Raw genomic sequence first — 21,703 nt, 5'->3', positions numbered from 1 at the left:
AAAGCACCCGATCTAAAGTCAGCACATGAAGGTCTCCCTCCTTTAGGATAGACTATTGTTAGACTGCGTCAAAGCATCATTCACAAGTAATTGCTGCTTCCCTCAACGCGTCTAACTTTCCCTAAAAAAGTTCTGTATTCTATTTTCAAAGGCTGAATTCCTGACTTTGCTGTACTGGAGACGTATCCTACTGCCGTGCAGCCCGTTCTACATCTCCTTTCATGATTGGCACTGGCCAGGAAATCAATAGCGTCAGAGCATCCAATATATGTTCCCAATGAGAACGCCAGGGGGTTTGAGACCGTGCTTTCCCATGGCACTGGTGATATGGATTATTCGTATAATGTAATAAGTGTCGAGCCACATGAACATATCTTGCCTCTAGGTCATCCATGCATCCCATTAGGTAAAAACGATAGTAATTTGAGTGCCTTTCCGGTCCCTATCAACCATACACAAAAGGCGTTTGATATAAACTGCACTATCACATTGATGTTTGCAGTAGGTTTTGGTACAAGGCGCCCTCTTGTCAGTATGGAGCCTTGCTGTACAAGCTTCATGCAACCCACAGAATACGTACAGGCACCAAAGTGTGGTACGGGAAAGTAAGACCACATGTGGTCTACACCCCTTATTTATATAGCCTCTTACCACACCGGGCCAGAGGATGAATTTTGTGTGCTTCCAAGTGAGGGCCCCTCCAGAGAGCCCAGAGTGGCTCACTATATCCTGTCCCAACGTAGTCATAAATTGTCATGGTTAGATTTGGCATATAAAGTTTGTCACGGATTTGGTCGTGGATTTGGCCGGAAGCATTATTGCTGGTGTTGTGAGCTGTCTGGGTGTCTTCGGCTGTTCGGTTTGCTTTGATCATATGGTGGTAACTCCTTTAGCTAGGGGTGCCTTTGGCTAGGGGTGGTCTCACTGGGGTCTTCAGCTTCTGGCCAATCGTTTTCCGTGTCATCTTTGGAGTCTGCATTCTTAAACCACAAGATGTTTCTTGCAACTGACTCGCTGCCCTTGTACTCGGATCTTGTCATCAACTCTCAGTACTCTGAATACCCTTTGCTCGAAAGGTGTTCTGAACTTCAACTGAAGACTGCCATCTCTGATAAGGACCGTCACCTGGCAGGATCAGGTGTTTGAGCACCACGTCTGAATAATGCACTCGTTGCCTTGCGTACACAGAATCTTGGGGTGGGGTGGGGTCTAGGGATTCACTGTGGATGTGTTGGGAAAGTGTCCCACTGGGTTCGTTTAACATTAGAGTCCATGGGGTTTGTTGGGTGGTACAGTGCGGCAATCCGCAATACTCTGATGCACTTCTGGAGGCGGAGTTCAGGATTCACCCTCTCCATAGTGGCAATCCAGAGGGTCTCATTCAATGTACGCATGAATCTTTCAGCCTCACCGTTTGCCTGCGGCCATTGGGAAGTGATGCAGTGGTGGTATATCCAAGGTGACAGGGGAGACGCTTGAATTCAGACCCCTGAAAAGGTGGTCAGCAGCATTATATGACATTGTAGCATGGCTAGGATTAAGAGCCAGTGTCCTCTTAGCAGAATGCCATCTTGAGTGGTGCTGAATTTGTTGCGTACTCTCCACATTTTGACCAACCTCTCCCTGTCCTGGCTGTTCCATTCATTTGCATGTCGCATGAAGTTCTGCCAAGAGCATTTTTACAAGTCTGTTCTCACTTTCATGATTACTGCATCTCCTTTCATGGCTTCTTCGATGCCACTGAGGCCAAGTGCTCTACGGCAGGCAGTCTGCAAGATGATGTGAACATAATCTTAGACAGCATCTACGCCATCAGTTTCAATGTCATCTGTTTGAGGAGAGTGATGGGAGAGGATGTCCACAGGGCTTTTGGAACCAGGTCGGTATATTACTTTCAAGCGGTAATGTTGCAATTGGATGGCCCATCTCTCGATTTGTGGTGAAGGATGCGGTGCGGAGCCTCAAAACAGCATTACAAGAGACTTGTGGTCTTTGATCACTTTGAAAGGTCTACTGATTAGGTAGAAGTGGAACTATCCACGTGCTCACTTGATAGCCGAGGCTTCCCTTTCGATTTGGGAGTAACATGCGTGTTGGGGTCAGTGCCTTCCTGGCGAACGTTAGCGGTGCCCATTTGCCAGGCTTGAATTCTTGGGTGATTACTGCTCCCAGCCTCACTGGGCTCTCATAAACGAGCAGTTCAATGTGCTTCTTGGGATCAAAATAAGCCATAGTTGCATTATTCAGGAGAACATCTATCTTCTGGAAAGCATCTTCCTTCTGGTCCCATGTCCAGCCGGCATCGGCCTTGCTTAGAGTTCTTAGCGGTTTAGCACGGGTTGCAAGGAGTGGAATTATAATAAAAAAACATTTTAAGAAGCCATACCAAGGAAACTGCGTACTTCAGAAACCGTGAATGGTGCAGGGGCTTGCTTGATGGCTTTTGGAGGACCAACTTGTACTCCATCTTGGGTGAAGACCTAGCCGAATAACTCAATGAAAAGTTGAAAGAGCATTTCTCACAGTATACCGCGACTCATGCTCCCAGAGTGTTTCAAGGTGGCTGGTAAGTGCCTGTGATGTTCTTTTGCCATCGCTGAGTGAACGAAGATGTTCTCACTCACATTCATGACACCTAAAAGTCCTGATCGAGTTTCCTTTATTGCATCCTGGAATATCTTGCAGCCGAGGACATACCGAAATGTCGTCATTTGTAACAACAGAGTCCAAGATGAGTGGTGAATGTTGATATATCTACTTTCTTCTGATAAATGCAGGCTACGATCAGCTGCTCCAAAATCCAGTTTTGAGAACCACTTTGAGCTGTTCAGGTCAGCTATGTCATCGGACCGAGTGGGTGTTTTGTGGTATTCCCGCTGGATGGCACTTTTCGGGAGACGCATTTCGATGCAGAGGCATATTTTTCCAGGCTGTTGCAGCTATCACCATTGGGGACACCCCGGGATTCGGTCCTGATACTTTTTCAATCACTCCCTGTTTGTCGAGTTCTTGCTCAAGCAGTGGTCGAAGGAGAACTGGGATGTGGCGGTTGTGCCACAGACTTGATCGATCAATGTGTAGTTTAACTGAAGAGGCCTTCAAGTATCCGAGGCCATCAAACAAGCCAGGAAATTGGTTCAGTAGGTCATCAGTCAGAAGCACTTTCACATTTCAGGAAAGTGACACGAGGCCCAAATCTTCAGTGGTGTGGCTCCCCAAAAGCTTGCAAGCTTCCTTATCCACTACATGGAATGTCGTTGTGGTCTTTGATCATTGGATTTCACCTGCACGGTCCTGCGCCCTCGTAGGGCTAGTGGTAATTAGCTGCTATATGGGAAAATCTTGGTAGGAGACGGGGAGTGTGTTGGTTTGGGTCTGAGGCTGTTGGAGTGCTGGATTCCCATAACATTAATCAACGCCCCTGTCTCAATGAGAGCTTGGAATTCAGACCCAGCTCGCTTGTGTAGTAGATAAAGTAAGCTTCTTCCTCATCGTCAGGGGATGAGTCTTTAGCTGCTGATTTTGCCATGGTGTATTTATAGTAGGGTCTAGCAGCGCTGGATCATTTAGGGACAGCTGTCGCACCGCAGTATCCCCACTCTGGAGCCTCTTCTCTTGGCTCCTCCCCGGCAGACTGAAGCAACATTTTTTGCTTTTTCTGGAGCATGTGGTACAATCGTCCAGGAAGTGTTCTTCACGGCTGCAGTAACTTCAGTGAGGCTTTGTTGGTGAGGGTCACGTGCCTTGGTCATATCAGCTCTACCTTTTTGTGCAGATGGCGTCAGCTCGCTCAGTCTTGAAGACAGTGGTGTTTTCCAGTGCCTGGGTGATGGTGCCGTCCATTTCATTGGCTCTCGCGGCAGACAGATCATGGGACCGTGCTTGGACCAGGTTATCATTTAAACTGTTGATGGGTTGCCTTGGGATAAGGCCTCTCAGATTCTTTTTATGATGCACCTGAATTATTTGGGCCCTTTTCTCCTTTAGTTGGTCATCTGGGTACAGGTGCTGGCTAGTACGTGCAGTCATGCATAGAATGCGTCAATTGACTCCCCTTCGCATTGGCGGAGTTTAAAGTCTGGATCTAATTGCAAGTTGAAATTAGTGATCGCTCCAACAGCTTAATCAGTCTGTGGCTTGGCTGGTGTTGGGCAGATGTTCAAAATATTTGTAAATTTCTTCCCCAGCGAAGTGAAGCAGGAGGGAGCGTTTGATGACTGTCAGCCTCTCGCATAGCAATAAAATGGTTCTCCAGACTTCCTATGCAGGTTTTCCTTTGATGGAACGCCGTTTCGGTGGGAAGGGGGAAATCAGAAAGCTTGCTGAAGGGCTCTAACACACCCACAAGTGCACGCTGTGGAGGGAAAGGTCTCAGAGGTGGCACCCCCAGGGGTGCGGCATTCACATCAGCCATGAATGGGGATGCAAAACGAGGTCAGGTAAGGACAACAATTCTTCACACTGCCGCATTTTGTGGTACAAATACTATCTTTTATTAGCATATGAAACACTAATGTTCCACACACCTGGCGCAAGGCAAGAGGTCTGTCCGAAGGGTGGGGGAAACCTCTGAAAGAGCCGGAGTCATCGGGAGTGTGGGACCTGTCGGGTAGGCTGGTGCCAAGCCTGAAGAACTGTTGGGGGCAAACAAAGGAAAGCAGAATCAGGCTGATCTTGAGGGATGAACATCTGGGGATCAGTGTGTGCAAGTAACTTGTGCAGCACTGAGGCGGGAGCAGGGACAGCCGCTGGAGAAGTGCGTGACTTAAGGAGCAGCAGGCGGGGCTCCTGCAAGAGGTGCATCCGTAGTCTCCACAGGGCTAAGGGGCATCAGACAGAGCCAGAGCACACCATCGACTGCAGTGATCAGGCAGTGGCTAAACCCAGTAAACTGCAGGCCATGGAGCAGGCAATGGCAGCAGCTGGTAGGTAGAGGTGGCCGCACAGTGGCTGCAATCGCCAGGCTCTGGAGCAGGCTGGAGACCGTGGTCAGGCAGCTGATGCCACAAGGCATGAGAGGGGGGGGGGGAAAGACACCCTAGTTGCCAGTGTTACAAGGTGCCCTTTAGTTGGTATGGTGCCTTGCGGTATAAGCCTCAAGCAACTCCCAGACCCACAAAACATACACTAGAGTGTGATCCGAGCATTAAGACAACGTGTGATCTACGCCCCTTTATTTTATCGCCTCTGGCCAGAGGATGCAATTCGCATGCATCTGGTTGATGGCCCCTCCAGAGAGCCCCGGGTGTCTCACTACATCTTTTGCATGCGCCCGGTGTTTGATATATGTTGAACTGAAGATCCACCCATGCCCTTATGCATGTGTCAGACTCTTATCAGCCAAGAACAATGGAGGGGGGACACCATCACACACAAAATATGCGCCGTTATCTTAGTTTGATGCCTCTGCCAGGTTTCAGAAACTCATGGCTTGAAATACGAAACAGACTGTAAACGGTCCACAGAAGATGCAAAGATACTATTACATTGATGAAGTAAAAGATAACTGGACACTGTGTGTGTAATGCCGATTCTCATTCATCTTTGTGAATCTCTTACAAAGTCACTGATTTAGATTGATCCAGTTCCCATATTCACCACATTTTAGACACAGATCACCTATCTCGGTCCTGCTTCAATAGAATAGACCCGCCCGAACTGCATTCTACCCATCACTTCTCTGTACTTTTAACGGAGTGTATCAGCAGAACAACCAGTCATGTTTGAGTGACACGCACAAGTGGTGTAACATAACTTCCTTAAGAACAGAAGTAACGCAGATGTTGAAACTTTTAAAGAATTGTACGTATAAAAACACCATAACACCTGTGGATACCCAACCTCTGGTGAGAAGTATTAGACCCATTTAATAAGCTATATATGGAGAGGAATGTATGTAAATGAGTGATGTTATCCTCTAATCCCTTAATTTGGGCAGACAAGTTATCATGACAACCTTAATCCCTCCCACCCCTAGTTCATACCGCCCCTTCCCACCAATCTCAGAGCATTATGGTACCAGTCTCATTATGGCCTTTGCATTCAGCATCTGTTAAACAGCTAACTATGCCTACATATAAAGTAGCCCAAGCCATCACAGGTACCTCAAGACAAGAACTAATTTCCCTCCCTGGTACTCCCTCATCTATATCACTTTCCAATCAAGGGTAGGTTTATATGTCCCAGAGGGGTGTGGACCCTGAATGTTTGCTTTGAGCACCATGCATCTACCCCTGTTCTACATAACAAGAAATAGCTCCTTAAACACAGGAGGTTGTGTATCTGGAATGCAAGTAAAATGATGAAACCACATTCCACAAGTTTCTGAAGACATCACAGGGTTACTTGCGAAAGTTTTGAGTGGGCACAAACCATTGTGCTGCTTTGCTTATTTAAAAAAATAAAATAGACTACAAGTACAGTGCAAGATTGCACCCTACTAGTACGCTTACAATGCCCAGGTCCCAGTGGTGGCTCCTCTGCTATGGCGGTGGAGCATCGCCCCACTGCTTTGAGCAGTGTAAAGGAAATATAAAATGATAAGAACTAAAAGTTATTTTATATTTCCTTCCGTTGCGGGCAGTTTGGCAGGGCTGCTCTGCCCAAGCGGAGCAGGGTAGGAGAGGGAGGAGTGGTTTGCCCACTCCTATGTACGCAGTGACTGTTTAGTCGGCCCTCTCGGGCCGCCCAAACCAGTCATGCGCACATTCCTCTTTCCCCATGCAGGCTGCATTACAGCCTGCATGAAGTACAAGCCCAGGCTCCCATTCCCTGGTTGAGCGTCTCACCAAGACGCTCAAAACCAATCACAACGCTGCATTGCAGAGTTGTGATTGGTCAGGGGAGCCTGGCTCCCTGTCCCATGACAAGAGCAAGAGAAACCATCGGCGGGACTGGTGGCAAGAGCAGGGTTATATATTTTTTTTCCCACTGTGCTTCCTCGTGCCCAAGCCACCCCCTGCACCCTACCACTCGCAAGTCATGCCGGCCGACACTGCCAGGTCCCAGTAATTTACCTCAATAGCACCTTTATATTGATCACCTTCCAAGAAGCATGCTCCAAAATTAAATGACCTTATTTCCCTTTAGCTACTTCAGTGGTTTCAACCCCTCAGTGCTAGAAGATTCAGGACCCGCATTTGAGAAGTTCAATGTCACATTTGAAAAGCATTTTGTGGAAGGATCTGGAAGCAAAAACGTATTTTTGAGGAATAAAAATAATGTTTTGCCAGCAGGTATTGGCTACCTTTAGAGCAAGTATGACAGATAGCAAAGGTAGCCCTAATGGAAGTATATGCATGGTACAGAGGACAGAGTGGGTGGTCTCTGGCCCTGAATCACACGTGCGCCAATACAAGTCTAGGCTGGTTTATGGGTGTGCCAACAGAAGAGGGACAATTGGAGGGGAGGGGGGGGGGGAATAAGTGCAAAGTTCAGCAATCACTATTATCACTAGGTGGCATCCAACTTTTAGTAAAGGCTTGCCACACATTTTGCAAATATGCAAATTAAGAACCTCCCATCAATCCCTTTAAACAGCATTTTGATGGGGTCCTCTTCTCCATTCATTTCAAGTCACACCGATTTGTACGCAAGAGCTCAAGTACAGGCATGGACACACAAGACAGTGTGTCTTAAATGTGACAAATTAAATGACTTCACTTTACGCACTTCAGCTCCCTCCCCTTTAACGTCCCAATTGGCCAGTTATATCTTTACACAAAAACTGCCCTAAATACAGCGAAAAGGCAATCTTCATTGCAATCAAGACAACGGATGACGCAGAAGCGCCTTCAGGTCAGTCAGTCAGTCATTAACTCCCTTGAAACTCACCCACAGTGTTCCATTAGGAAGGAGACCACAAACTATTACTATGAACAAATCTCCAAAGGTGGAACCTCCTGCTTTTCTAGCCTCATCTTTCCACGGTCAACCCATTACCTTTTCTAATTAACACCCCACCTCCCTGCAAGTGAGCAATCAAGCTAGTGTTCTTACCTGAAGTAAGCTATAGCCACTGCGTCTTCTGAAATACCAACATCCCACCATGAACAAGATGGCAACAACTATTGCAAGAATAGCAATTCCAGCAGCTCTGAAAAATTTGCAAAAGAGGAGTTTAAATGTTAATATGCATTGATATTAATCCTCAACACCAAAAAACACCCGTCAGGAAAGTAGTTAAACAGTGAGGGTGTGCAACCTCACTGTGTAATAGTCACAATTCCGTATCAGGCCCAATCAGATTGGTTTGTAAAACCTTAGCTCAGTTCTCGGTAGTTGTGGCCAGGGGTGGACTGGCCGTAGCGGGCACCGGGCGTTTCCCTGGTGAGCTGCCAGGGTGGGGGGCCAGTTTTGGGGCCCTGGGGGCCATTTTTGTTGCTGGGGCTGGCAATATCGGCCCCCTGTAACAAAATTAGATGAAACCAGCCATAGCAAACAGCCCCCCCCCCCCCCCCAAAATGGGGCCATCCGAACAGTTTGCCAGGGCTGGTTTCAGTTCCCAGTCCGGCCCTAGTTGTGGTTTATAGCAGTCAGGCTTTATCCAAGGAACAAGTGTAAAGCATTTAGAAGCACCAAAACAATTTAGTAAGAAGAATACACAACATAATAAATAATATATCAATAACCAATTTATAAAAATAGTATTTTTATCTTTAGTAAGACAGCTCAATGACAATCCACAGGAGGAGTCTGAAAATGCACATTTTTAAAGAAACAAAATCAGAACTTTTCGCTCAATGTCATAAACCATTGAAACCTGTGACTCACGGCTTAGGATTAGCCACAAAAAGTAATTTGAAAACAGCTACAAGGACCAACTCCAACAGGGAGCTAGTCACAGGGACTAATAAGGTCTAGGTGGACAGTTACCACACAGGTAAAGCAGTCTCCAGTCTACTTCCAGGGTCTATGGGCAAGGTCCTGATGCAGGATGCTGAAGATGCTAAAGATATTGAGCAGTGTCTGGGGTCTTTCTGTGGCGACCCCTTGGTCGATGAGCGGCAGGGGTGGGGGGACTTGGGGCAATATGTTGGCCCCAGAGGTCAATGTTCCACAAAGTCTGGGTGAAATCCAGCATGAAACCAGTTTCCACTGGTCTCCCGTTACCGCAAAACCAGTGGTTTCCGTCAACTTGCAGTAACTCATGCTGGGCGACCAAACTGCAGTCAGATGACTCTCCCGGATCCAGCAAACCCGGGTCCAACTTAACCAGTTGGGACTCCGTCTCTCAGGCTGCACCTTGGAGTCCAGCTTCTTGGCTTGCAAATGAAAAGGAGTAGGCTTCCGAGTTTTTATGGCCCTGTGGCTCTAACAAGGAGTCAGCCAACTGACTGTTAGAGGTCCCATCTCGGTGTGGGGCTAGGGGATGACTTTCCCGCAAGTGGGGCACCACAGGCACAGTCCTTTCTTTGCTAGCCCAATATGCAGCTGGTGCATTTCAGCCTTGGTGCAGCCTCTCTTTGCTGGATCCAGGGAACAGCAGGGCAGTCCGTCAAATCATGTTTGAAATTGAGAGAGGACTGAAGTCTGGGAGCCACTTTTATGCTCACTATGAGCCTACTGGGATGTGGTGTCTATCTAGCCAATTGGGCTACTAAGTCTCTCCAACCGGATGACTTCCTGTGAAGTGTGGCACCAAGTTATCCCAGGGTACACAATTCTGCCCAATCCCAGTATCGCAGAACCCTTCACTCAGCATGTGGAGCTTCCTACCTCAAACCAGGTGTGGTTACCAAGGTCTAAACTTTTTTTTTTGTCTTGCAAAGTACAGCAACCGCTTCTTCCTTTCTGCCAGAGATGTTGGCCTGTCCGCTAAAGCAAAAAGAGCAGCCTCTACCATGCGTAATCAGTTTGCGCTTCAAAGGCGAGTTCACGTTTGAAGCTCACCTTTTGGGCTCAAAAATCCTGCCCCAGGAGAAGTACTCACCTCTACTATCAGCAGACCCCTTTTTCCTCTTCTTTAACAGTCATGTACATCACTCTCCAGGAGAGAAGGATGCCTATAGGAAAGCAACTTGTGTGCAACAGTAAACAGCTACTGGAAACTTTGGGCAACAAAGTGGAATCGTTCTGAAGCTGGCTTTTGCAAAATAGTTTTAAGTTTAGCATTACCATCAAGTTTTGATATGGATCTCATTTCCTTTGTAAAGCTTAATGTGCTTTACAGCTTACATCAGAGTAGGTTGACCAGATCCAGTTGAGGGGCTGCATAATCGTTAGGAATTCACACTGCTACATGAATTTAAAATCAAATCACACAAAAAAAAAACAAAATAAGAATTAACTAAAGGTAAAGGCTGGGCGCACATGGGGTGGATTGCATAGTGTGTTTGAAAGTAGGTTGAATGAATGAATGAATGAAATCCAATTTGTAATGCGCTACTAAGCCCAATGGGCGTCAAGGCGCCTAACCAAAGAATGCTAGTTAGATCAAATAAACTTGCTTACTGGTAGGCCTTGATGAAACACCACGTTTTGAGCGCTTTTTTAAAGAGGGCTAGTGAAGGTTGGGCCTTAATCTCCGAGGGGAGGGCATTCCATAATCGAGGGGCCACGTTGGAGAAGGCCCTGCTGCCCCATCTGACTTTCTTGGAACGGGGAACTACAAGAAGATTCATCTCGGAGGAGCGTAGACACCTGCTTGGGATATAGCAGGTTAGCAGAGAACCTAAGGCATCAGAGGATCCGGCCAATAGGGCTCCATACGCCAAGCACAGAAGTTTGAACGAGATCCTATGCTGGATTGGAAGCCAGTGCAAACTCTTCCTGGCTAATGTAGCCGAGGAAGCATTAGATACAGCCAGAACAAATCTTGCTGCAGCGTTCTGCACAGCCTGGAGGCGTTGAATGAGACCCTTGTTGATATCTGCATATAGTGCGTTGCAATAGTCCAACCTTGAACCCACTAGCGCAACCACAATCTGCTTACGAGCCTGGAGGGAAAGATAGTGGACGATTCTCCTAAGAATCTAACCCCCCAGCAGGTGGCCAGCGTTCTATTGACCTGGAGAGTCATAGTCAGAGAGGTGTCAAATATAACGCCAAGGTTCCTGGCAGAGTGGGATGGAATAGGGCAGGTTCCCAAAGATGGGGGCCACCACTCACTGGACCAAATATCTTGATTCTTACCAAAGATCAGGACCTCAGTTTTATCGCCGTTCAACTTTAGGATCATCCATTCGGAGACTGCTTGCATGCAGTTCCTAAAGTTGAACACGGATGTACTAACCGAGTGAGCCAGGGAACACCATGATCTGGGTGTCATAGGCGTATGACACCACCTCCATCCCCTGCGATTTCACAAGCCTCGCAAGTGGGGCCACGTAAATGTTAAACAGGGTCGGGCTCAAGGCCGACCCCTGTGGAACCCCACATTGCAAGGATTTGGCAGGGGAGAGGAACTCTCCAAGCTTGACCCTCTGCTCTCTTAGGTCTAAAAAAGAGGACAAAAGGCTCAGGTTCGGACCCGCCACTCCTACCTCCCTCAGACGTGATGTTAAAGTCGAGGAAGACAGGGTATAAAATGCTGCCGTTAGATCAAGTAGGACCAAAAGAGTGGTCTGACCTTGATCCACCTTCGTTTGAATATTATTCATCACCATAGTGAGTGCAGATTCCGTACTATGAAATTTCCTGAATCCATGCTGGGAGTTGTCCAGAAACCCAGAGGAATCCAGGAAAGCAGACAGATGAAAATTAAGGTGGGATTCGAGCATTTTGTCTGGGGCAGGCAGCAGAGATATGGGTCTGAAGTTTTTAAGCATTTCTGGGTCCAGGGAGGGCTTTTTAAGCAGGGGCTTCACTATCGCCTTTTTCCAGGCTGCCGGGAAAGTACCCTGTGCTATAGCACCATTCATCACCTCCATCAGAGGCGTTAGTAGGGTGTCCCTACATGCTTTCAGCACTTTCAGGGGACAAGGGTCCGAAGGACAGGCCGACTTTGTCCTGTCCAACAGAAGATCAAGCTCCTCCAGGGAAAGCGACGGGAAATGGGTAAGGGTCTTAGTGGGATCTCTGGTCCAGGACTCTAATTTTGCGAGGGCCAAGGGAGAGTGAGCCCCCAGGGTACTCCTCTGTGTTTCCAGAACTAGATAGATATCCTCAATTTTATTATGGAAAAACTCTGAGATTTTATTACACAACTCCTGTGAGCTCACAACTGAATCAGGCACTTGTAGGGAACATAGGGAGTCCACAATCTTAAAAAGTTCCCTAGATGATGTAAGGGATGTGGTAAGGTTATATCTTAAAGCCAAAGCCCAGTGAAAAGAAAACATGTGAGAAAGACCAAAGCTGCTGTTGACAATACGTTACCCACCAATGGATATCTAGGCATGTGCCCATATTAAATAGTTGTAATACAGTGGTATAAGCAAATGCTATAAACTCTGCACACTTATTTACAGAACTTCACTAAAGACAGGCAGTGCAGATTATTAAATAATGTAGAATTTAAACACTCGGAGGTGGTTTACCGTCATACTGATGTAAGCATGGCTGTAAGTTTATATGCCCTCAAGCTTAACTCCAGAATCTGTATAGCATTTTATACTTCACTACAGAACGTCCTACATCAGGCCCGACAGAAGGTGGCTCTACGGCGGCAAGCGTGTACCTGTCAACCTCTCGATTTCAAATTGGGGGTTACGTGAAGCCTTTATAAGGATAATCCTCTTATGGTGAACAAAATATTGTCCACAGATGTAGTGTGTTGAATTACTTCCAAGTCAACAAACCCTAAAGGATGCGGTGACATTCTTTGCATCCTGTCAGTGTTGTCATTCAACATGTCACAAGTGGTGTAATAGAGGAGGTCAGAAGCAGTGCAAGTTACAGTCAACACAAACTATTACTCGTGAATTACAGTGGTTTAAACAATTTTTACCGAATTTCAACACCTAACTATAACAGCACTCCAACCTGTGCCCCCCCCCCCCGTGAATATGAATATAATCTCTCTCGCGTTACAACTGACTGCTCCAACATCAGAAACAGACTCCGCATGCTCGGGCTCGCTGTGGAGAGTTTTTATTTTTGACCACACACACAACCAGGTATCTAGTTTCGACCGCGCAAGCTGTCTTTGTCAAACCTAAAGTTGTCGCCATTTTTTTTCTGTTATTTATACCATCAATAAGATTTCAACAAGGTTAAAGTGACAGAGCACCATTTCAAAAATTAAAGTGACATGTGCAATCCTGCTTATGGGGACAAATAACCTGTACATTGTGCAAATAAGCATCGTCTATGAAGTGACATACTTGTATTGGTATTGTAGCAAATATAATGGCAAACAGACAGCGTCAGTTAATTTAAAATACATTTCAATTATTTAAAATGTATTATAAAATTACATTTGGAGCATAAATAATTCACCAAATCAAGGGCAAGTGCCCATTTCAAGCCGTATTGTGGTTCAAGACCCAATTTTCGGGCCAAACACTCTATATGCATAAAAAAGTGCCATGTGCAATGTCCTTTTCAAAGTAAAGTGACCTGTGCCTTGTACAAATATCACATTACTATTAAAATGTCATAATAACATGAACTACCAATGAAAAAAAAAAATCAACAAATAGGATATGCAAATACTTTCAAAATTGAAATATATCCAAGTGTCTCATAATTCATTGATCATCTATTTGCTCTCACTTTTTTGGGCCAGTGCCCCTTGATTCTTCAATGTTCAACAAGGTTGGTCACATACTGATTACAATTAAAAGTGCTGTTCAAATAAATTTAAAGCCGTGTACAAAAGGTTCAATGATATTAAATGGAGTGAATTAAAATTCATGACCTCAATTGCTTTATATCCTTTGAGAAACCCCAGAGCATTAACCTAAATACATTATTTACTCTCTGGATCATCTGACAATTAACCACCTTCTCCATCTCTTTACAAATGGACATACAAGTCTTCCTCAGTGTATGGCCATTAGGGATCTTGCTATTAAAATGTAAAATGTACCTCTTCTCCAGCTGTCTCAGGCACCTTTCTCCGTTACCTCCTCTCAACCTTTGTGGCACCTGATCTAGTACAAAATCTATCAGATCTTTCTTGTTGTTGTGAAATTGCATGTAGAGTCTGGCCACGCGCCTGATCCCTGTTTATGGCTCTATTGTGTTGTAGGATCCGCTAATGCACTGGTAAAATATATATATCTCCATCTTACTGGGTGTCCAGGAAGCAGAGACTCCCCACTAGAGGCGGGGTCATGTGCAACGTCACTCAGTCCATCAATGATGCATCACAAGCAACTCAAGAATTTGCAAGAAGTGTTTACTCTTTCATGCCAGCAGGGGGACAGGATTTTTACCTCTTTTTGGAAGGAGACCCAAGGCCAAGTATTCAACTTATTATTGTATTAGAGTGTGTTTTTTTTCTTCCTCAAAGTATTTTGTATTCGCCCATAGGAAACTTTGGGACACAATATTAAGTTTAATAAATGTTACTTTTTCCAAGTAAACAGCTACAAATATAATTTTTAGACTTTGTTAAATATTACAAGCCCAATTCACTGGGGAAATCGAATGTGTAATAAATATTCTATAGATAGAAAGTCACTTATGCCTTACCTAAACTCACTGAAGCTAGATTTGCATTTTGCGCTCTCCCTTCTGCCAGCTAGTAATTAACATTTCAGTGTGCATAAATGAGGTGTGAACTTGCTCTCACTGCAGTGACCAAAGTACTTGGGTGGTGTTGTGCCACAGACAAGGTGGCATGTGGGTTGATCCAAGTACTTAATTGACTTTAAAGAGGCCTACTCTGTCACAAGCAGATGTGGCTAACACCCAGGCCTGCACCCTTCTATTGTCCCCCCCAGCCAGACTGGCCTGCATCATAGTGGGCCCCCTATTCACCTCTCCGTTTCAGAACCTGCTGGAGTGTCAAGACCTGCTTGACAGGTCTGCTGTGGTATTTCATATGACATTTGGGACACACGTCAAAGGAGGGAAACAGAAAGCCAGAATAATGTTGTGTGTCCATTGTATGTTTGCTGAAAGCGAAGATTTATCACTTCAGATTTCTACCTCAGAGTTTGTAGGGGTACAGCAAATGTCCAAAACTGAATTTGTGTTTGATGTGGGAAGCCACTAGGATTACTATTGGACACTCAGACTTAAGTATGGCATGTAAAGGCACCCACTTCAGAACATTCCTGGATATGCGGAAGAGGACTGAACCTACTGTCTAAGACATGACAAGAGCCTAGAAGACTGGACCTACTCTTTCTCTTATACCCAGGACAAGGAAGTGGACTCCAAGGGTCATAAGGCTGACCCGCTTCAAGATGCATTTTCCTGCAACTAGGCCTGAATTGGACTATCCTATTGGCCTCTGCTGCCAATCTGCGACTCTAGTGCCTCCCGGGGAGGGGGGGGGGGGTACTTTAGAAGTGAGCTCCTGTGGTGGATTAGGACTTTAAGTACTAAAGTCAGAAGGTAAAATCTTTGACCAGAACCAACCTAGTTAATGCCCTATCACGGTCCGTATCAAGTTGTGCCTAGGTCCTGTTCTACTGCAACCACTGACAATCATTGGCACTCAGTGGCATTTCTACAACAAAAACTAAAAGTCTGTTACATTTTACTCAATTTTTCCAATTTGTTTTGGGGTTTTTATTGTTTTGCATTTTGACTTCACTGCTGTATAAATACATTTATTTTAAGTTAGGACTGTATGCTCTGTGCCATAGGTACTAGAAGGTTGAGCTCATGTTTATTTTCTGACTTTCATGGTTGCGATTACTTGGTGGGTACTCCCCCCCCCAAACTAAAACCCAATTTCTTTCTAGTACCAAGACAAAGGATATATATAACATTTTCATCAACATGCCCCCACTTTTAAAGATGCACTCCACAGCAAATCGAATTCTGAGAATTCTTTGATAAAACCAACCCGCATTCTCCTTTGAGAATTTACACGTTTCGGAGCACAGCTCCCTGAGCACAGGCTGCCAAGGGGCACGCAGAATAACTGAAAGGCAACCTCCTCAGCAGGGGCGTAACACATCTCTCCCCTCCCCCCCCCCCCAAGCTCCAGGGGGCCCGCTCAGCACAGCACTCTGGCTGCAGAACTCCCGATTGATCCCGGAGGGGGCCCCTCGACGTGCCTTGCAGGGAGCCTCCTCGAGTTTCGTTACGCCAGTGCTCCTTAGCACATTTGGAGGTCTACTAGAGAGAATACTGCCTGAAAAGGACTACATGTCCCAGCATGAACACTTGATAATTCACCTGTGAACCCTACTATAGGTCAAAACAATTAAATGTGCTGAGGAGGTTGCCTTTCAGTTATTTTGTGTACACCTTGGCAGCCTGTGATCAAGGAGCTGTACTCCAAAACCCTCCTAGATCACAGCTGTGTTGATTGGCTTTGATCCACTTATTTCTTGCCAATTTACCTTTCCTAATAAGTTTGTCTTTCAGTTTTTGTTGTTTGACAAATGGCCCTCGCTGGGCTAACTGCTGTATGTTCAGGCCAAAAATCTATGAGCAACTGTGATGCATTATTGCAAAGCTTGGATAAATATCTATACATACACACATTGGCCTGTATTTTGTCCCATGTTCGGCCTTCTTTCCCATAGAAGATCTCCGGTCCATGTGTTTTTGTAGTCAGTAATTTCCTTCTACATTCGTAAGTGAGTCAAATGATGGGCTTTGCATTGTAAAATGTATGGATTTAAAGCGGAATGTAAGAGGTGGCCTTAGCTCGTAGAGATGAAATAATCTTTTTATCTACTGTAATTGCTCATATAGAACCATTTCCACAATTCTTACAGTGCATACATCTCTTGCCTACAGAACTTGGAAGAGTCAAAAACCTGCCACCAAACATTAGTTTGGTGAAAGTACTTAAGTGACAACGTAAATGGTGCCTCGATTATATAAATTTATTAATTTCCCAGTAGCTCACAGCCAGGCTGAGAAAAATAAGAGGGCTGATGGCCCTTTGGTTGATGCATTTGTGTTGGGCCCAATGCTAATTGTAAGTATGCGATCTCCCTCACCTCATGCAGGTTTCTGCTCTGAACACAATTCAGGCCAAGAACCAGTGTCGCTGAACATGTTTCGGTGTTGGAAAACTTCACCGGGCCAGAGTCAGCACATTTCATGGAGGCTGGTGTGGATTCCGATCCAGCTCATTAATACCTGCCACATCGGGATGTATCTTGTACCCCCACCATTTCTAGCAGTGCGGGCTGGATAAAGGAGGGACGTACCAGATCGTGGCAAAACCCATTGCTAGCAGAGGGAAAGGGTTCGAGGAGCGTGCGCTAGGGAAATGGATACTGATCAGAATTGTATAGTGTGTGCAGAATAGAAAATAAAAAGTATTAAACAGCAGTTGGTAACTTGGGGTATGCACTCATTTAGAAAATTAATAACATATTAACACAATTTATATACATAACACAGGAAAATTGATCACTGCTCTGCAAGTGTGAAGGAGTTTCCAATTAGATGCCAAAAATTAAGTTGGTATGCATAGTAGAATTTGTGGACCAAAGCAAGTACAATAAGCAATCTAGTGTGGATGACTGGTGGCCGCTACTGAAACACCAGTAAGTGCGGACAAAGAGGCTGTAAATTGAGCAAATAAAATATGCTACATTCTAGTAGTTTTAAAAAAAAAATTACAAATATAATCTAAATTCGACAAGTTCTTACCTCCCCATTGAATTTAATTTTGTTACATCATAAACCAACATATTTCTTAATTTGTCTATTTTGAGGATTACTCGTTTCTGTATTTGGCTGCATTTGAAGTTTTACAAATTGTGGAAGTTGCTTAAGCCGGGGTTCCTGGCTTCCAGTAGTGGTTCACAGAAGTCAAAAGGTTACGATACACTACATTAAAGCATACATGTACATTTCAAGGCCAGGCATGCACGGGAGTGACGTCTTGGAAGGGCGTTACTCACTCTTCTGCACGGAGGCCTCCGGACCCCCGCCCTCCTCTGCTGCTGTAGGTCGAGCCGGAGGCGCCTGCGTACCGGGGCATGGTGTGCTGGTGACAGATGCCTGACGCTGAGAACACAACCATAGAGTGTTAAAAACAGAGCTGGAAGGCCAAACCCCAGTTCTCTAAACAGGCTTCCCCAGACCCCCTCAAGGGCAAAATACATACTTCCATTTCAAGGTACACTTAAAAACTCTTACATTGTCACATTTGAGGCGCGAGTGGTCCACTCGCATGCATGCCAACCGATCCTATTCGGTTTTAGTGCCAAAATTGATTTCTTTTTTGGTGTCTCCCGTCTAAAATCTCCACTTCAGTCTCTGACAGAATTACCTACCTCAAGTCCCGTAAAGGTACGCAACTAGGTATAGCCCTAGGGCGCGGCATTACAGAACATACGTTCATTACGGAGCACAGATCAGATACCTACCTTTCAGGGATGGCTTCCCCGCCTATGGTATGCGCTAGGCATGAAGCGCATATCTTTCTAGCTACAGCGGGATGGGGCGGCTTCCGCGGACATTGTCACTTTTATGTTCTGAATTTCGCGAACTATACTGCCCTAGATGTCTACGGCTTTTACACACACACCCCCTCCCCCGCCTTGAACACGGACACTACCCCTACACCACCACAGTGAGCAAGAATGCGCTGAGCCCCAATTTCCACTTTCATGTATAAGCAGCTTGAATGGGGGAAGGAGACGGGATGGGAGGGCTGTGGGAAGGTTTATTTTATGCTCGGGCACTCAGATGTTTGCCAGCCCATGACCTGGGTTTCATTTCTCATTGCATCTGGTTATTAAATCAACAAAAAAAAAAATATTCAACCTAAAATCTCCACTTCAATGAAAGTCAATGGGTGGGGGGTAATCAATTCACCCCATTTTATTTTTAAAGTCTCCCTCTTACCAAGCTCAAAATGTTGGCGGCATATATGCACCCAGTCTATTTCCCCATTCCGGTATTTTTTTTTTTTAATCGTACTTGTTGGATTACCAGTATTTTACACAAAGAGCTAGTTGGAGGGATCTCGCGGCCGCTGCTGAAAACACTTTCCTGGTCGCGGTAAATCCAACGCCGCGGTCCGGCCTTCACCCTTCAGCTCGGTTGTGCATCTGCGGCAGAACGTACAAGTTTAATGGATCAAAATTTAGTAGAAACGGTGGCTGTGATTCGATGCTCGAGCGAAGCGTCCTCAGTCACATTCCACCTGTCGATTGCGTCATTAAGGCCATGGCCAGGTGAGCATTTCTCCCAGGTGAGGCTATTAGCGGCGGTGTGGGATTGGAGGGGGGGGGGTTAAGTACGAAAACAGGCGAGAATGAAAGATTCGGCACTTCTGGCCGTTCTCTCCTTCAACAGTTGAGGTCCATTCACTTCTACATTGAAGAGGGGTCTCTCAAACCAACCCAAATGTGGTCTCTTAAAGGGCCTGAGGTTTGAATAAAACCAGACTGACTGTCCGATATTGTTCTGGAGGGCCAGCTCCTAGCGGAAAATTTTGAGTAAAGAACTCAATGGAACGAGGAGACTGTTTCTCAAACAAACCTCGTGCATGAGCGGAATAAAACCGACTCACTTTTTATTACTAGAAGCGCGTAAATAAATGTTATAACCAGTTCAATACTAGTAGATTTTTTTGTTGGGGGAGATTGGGGGGACCTGAGAGTGCATCACCAGTAACGCTTAATTTGAAATGGTAAATAATGTTTTAAATTAGGTCTGCAAACGTCTGAAACGGGCACCCGTTTTTACACGTTAAAAAACAGGACACTTTTTGGATGAGAATCCCACAAAAAACGTCGACATAGCATGGATTTTTACGGTCAAGTCTGCCAAATTAGCATGCTATTTAGAACTATTAACTTGTTGTTGCTTAGGCAACTTTAAACACACTATGCTTAAAATCGAGCTCATAATTTTCGGGTGGGCGGGGGCCGAAGGCGATCAGTGTGTGGTAAGGACGGTCATGCTGGGACGACTGCGACCCACAGAGATACGAATAGACACGTACAAGGGCAATCCCCAGTCATCCCCAACTTTCAGTCACAAACAACCAGGGCTTTAAGTGGGCCGGGTCTCACCGGTGCTGAGCACCGGCAGTTTTTTAAAGGAGGCCTCGAAAACAGATCTCTATCGGGCTCTGTTTTGTGCCCTGGCACAGGCGGACTGCAATGACAGCAGGAACATCCATGCGCGCCTATTCAATAGTGGAGAAGTGTCGGCATGACGTCATGCCAGGTGAGCGTTGTAGGGGAAGGGAAATCTTTTAAAGAGTCATTTTCTCTCTGGATTTCTCTTCTCCTTTTGAAACTCAGGAGCAGCAACATTTTCGTGGTGTCCACCAGGGCTTTAAGTGCAAGCCAATAGTCCTGACTTGTTGTAGGTATGATGTTACTTGTATCATATCTGTATGTAATGACAGAAACAGCAAAATACAAATCGGGCGACACACTATGCTAAGCACAGATTGTTAGCTTGTATTTTTCAGCCACACTCTTAATTACATTAGCCACGCCACTTTGAGACCCCCCCCCCTCCCTCTACCCCAGTTTTGTCATCCCACTTAAAGTCCTGAAAATAACCATTTTATTCCCCTTTTAAAACCTGCTCAGCTTCAGTAAGACTTAAATGGGAAAAATACAAGAACCCAAATTTGTGGCAAACTACCCCTTACGTGATCCCGAAATTTGGCACACTGGAAAATGACTGTGGCATTTTAGGTAAACAACTCACAAAGAAAAATATTGGTTCGTAAGGAAAGAAAGAACTATGAACCACGGAGTAGCAAAGAGATTCAAAAAGAATAAAGATGTTATGGCTAATAACGGCCGTCTCGCGCGCACCTACCTTCAGCTCCCCGAAGACCTGCGCAACTGCCGCCTGGGAAGGAGCTCGAGCCTACCTAATCTGTTTTTAACTCGTGATTATCACGGGGCCGCATTCCCAAAAGCCTTTGATTCACTCCAATGAGCGTGAAGGCATCAGAGCACCCTCCTCCCGCTCCTCGCTCGGGACCACACTCAGGACCCCTGAGGGCCTCAGTACATTCATCACTGCAGACCAATTATATTTTAAAGGGAGGAGAAACATTTCTTCAGATGTGTTACCTCAATTGGGCACACTGAAGCGAACCAGGACTGCAATTACCAGAATGCACTTTGTTAGGATGGGCGAGGACGTGGCGCAACCTCCGGAGCTGGCGACTTTGGACCTGGGTTCCAGTCTCGATGTCGGCTGAACATCCTGTGATTCTGGGCACATCACTCAAACTCCCGGTGCCTACCAAAGATGAATGTGTCCTTGAGTAACCTAACTGGTGCTCTTGTAAAACGCTCCGATACCTTCGGGTTAAGTTCCTGCCATATAAAACTGCAAAAAAACGAAAACTCAGAACGTGCGCACGAACTCTTTATAAGCATTGTCTCATCCAATAACTGTAGTTAAGATGCGCACTCTTTTATGTAATTTGCGGTCATTATAAATTGAATGCGAATAGATCACAGACTCGAACTTTTACACCCCGTTACTACCTGTGATGTGCTTATGCTAGAGAAGTGCAAACATTTATTTATTTATTTATAATTTTATATAGCGCTGAATCACCCCAAGGGGTATCTCTGCGCTTGTAACAAATGACTATCCTAGCACTATGTTTAGAAAAGATAAGTTTTCATCAACTTTCTAAACTGGGAGAGGGACATTTCAGCGCAAAGGTGTTGGGGGAGAC

The 21,703-nt window shown here is 45.6% G+C and overlaps 1 protein-coding gene across 3 annotated transcripts in view; it reads right to left on the bottom strand.

The window, feature by feature from the left end:
- MLANA (melan-A) overlaps nucleotides 1-20,993 on the bottom strand; it is a 41,846-nt gene extending 20,853 nt beyond the window's left edge. Inside the window, exons 1-3 of one of the 3 annotated variants that reach the window (XM_085634163.1) lie at nucleotides 20,824-20,993; nucleotides 17,934-18,039; nucleotides 7,999-8,095 (exon numbers count right to left, since the gene is read on the bottom strand). In XM_085634163.1, the coding sequence (XP_085490289.1) occupies nucleotides 7,999-8,095; nucleotides 17,934-18,013 (177 nt within the window). In that variant the 5' untranslated portion in view covers nucleotides 18,014-18,039; nucleotides 20,824-20,993. Of the gene's footprint in view, nucleotides 1-7,998; nucleotides 8,096-17,933; nucleotides 18,040-18,969; nucleotides 19,184-20,823 lie in introns of those variants that run through there. The other 2 variants (XM_085634169.1, XM_085634177.1) reach the window with 2 other exon arrangements.
- Nucleotides 20,994-21,703: the final 710 nt, after the last annotated feature.

Source organism: Triturus cristatus, chromosome 2_1 (assembly GCF_964204655.1).
Source record: "Triturus cristatus chromosome 2_1, aTriCri1.1, whole genome shotgun sequence".
Taxonomy (NCBI): Eukaryota; Metazoa; Chordata; class Amphibia; order Caudata; family Salamandridae; genus Triturus; species Triturus cristatus.
The sequence above is the reverse complement of the archived record's forward strand: the minus strand, read 5'-3'. Positions and strand labels throughout refer to the sequence as shown.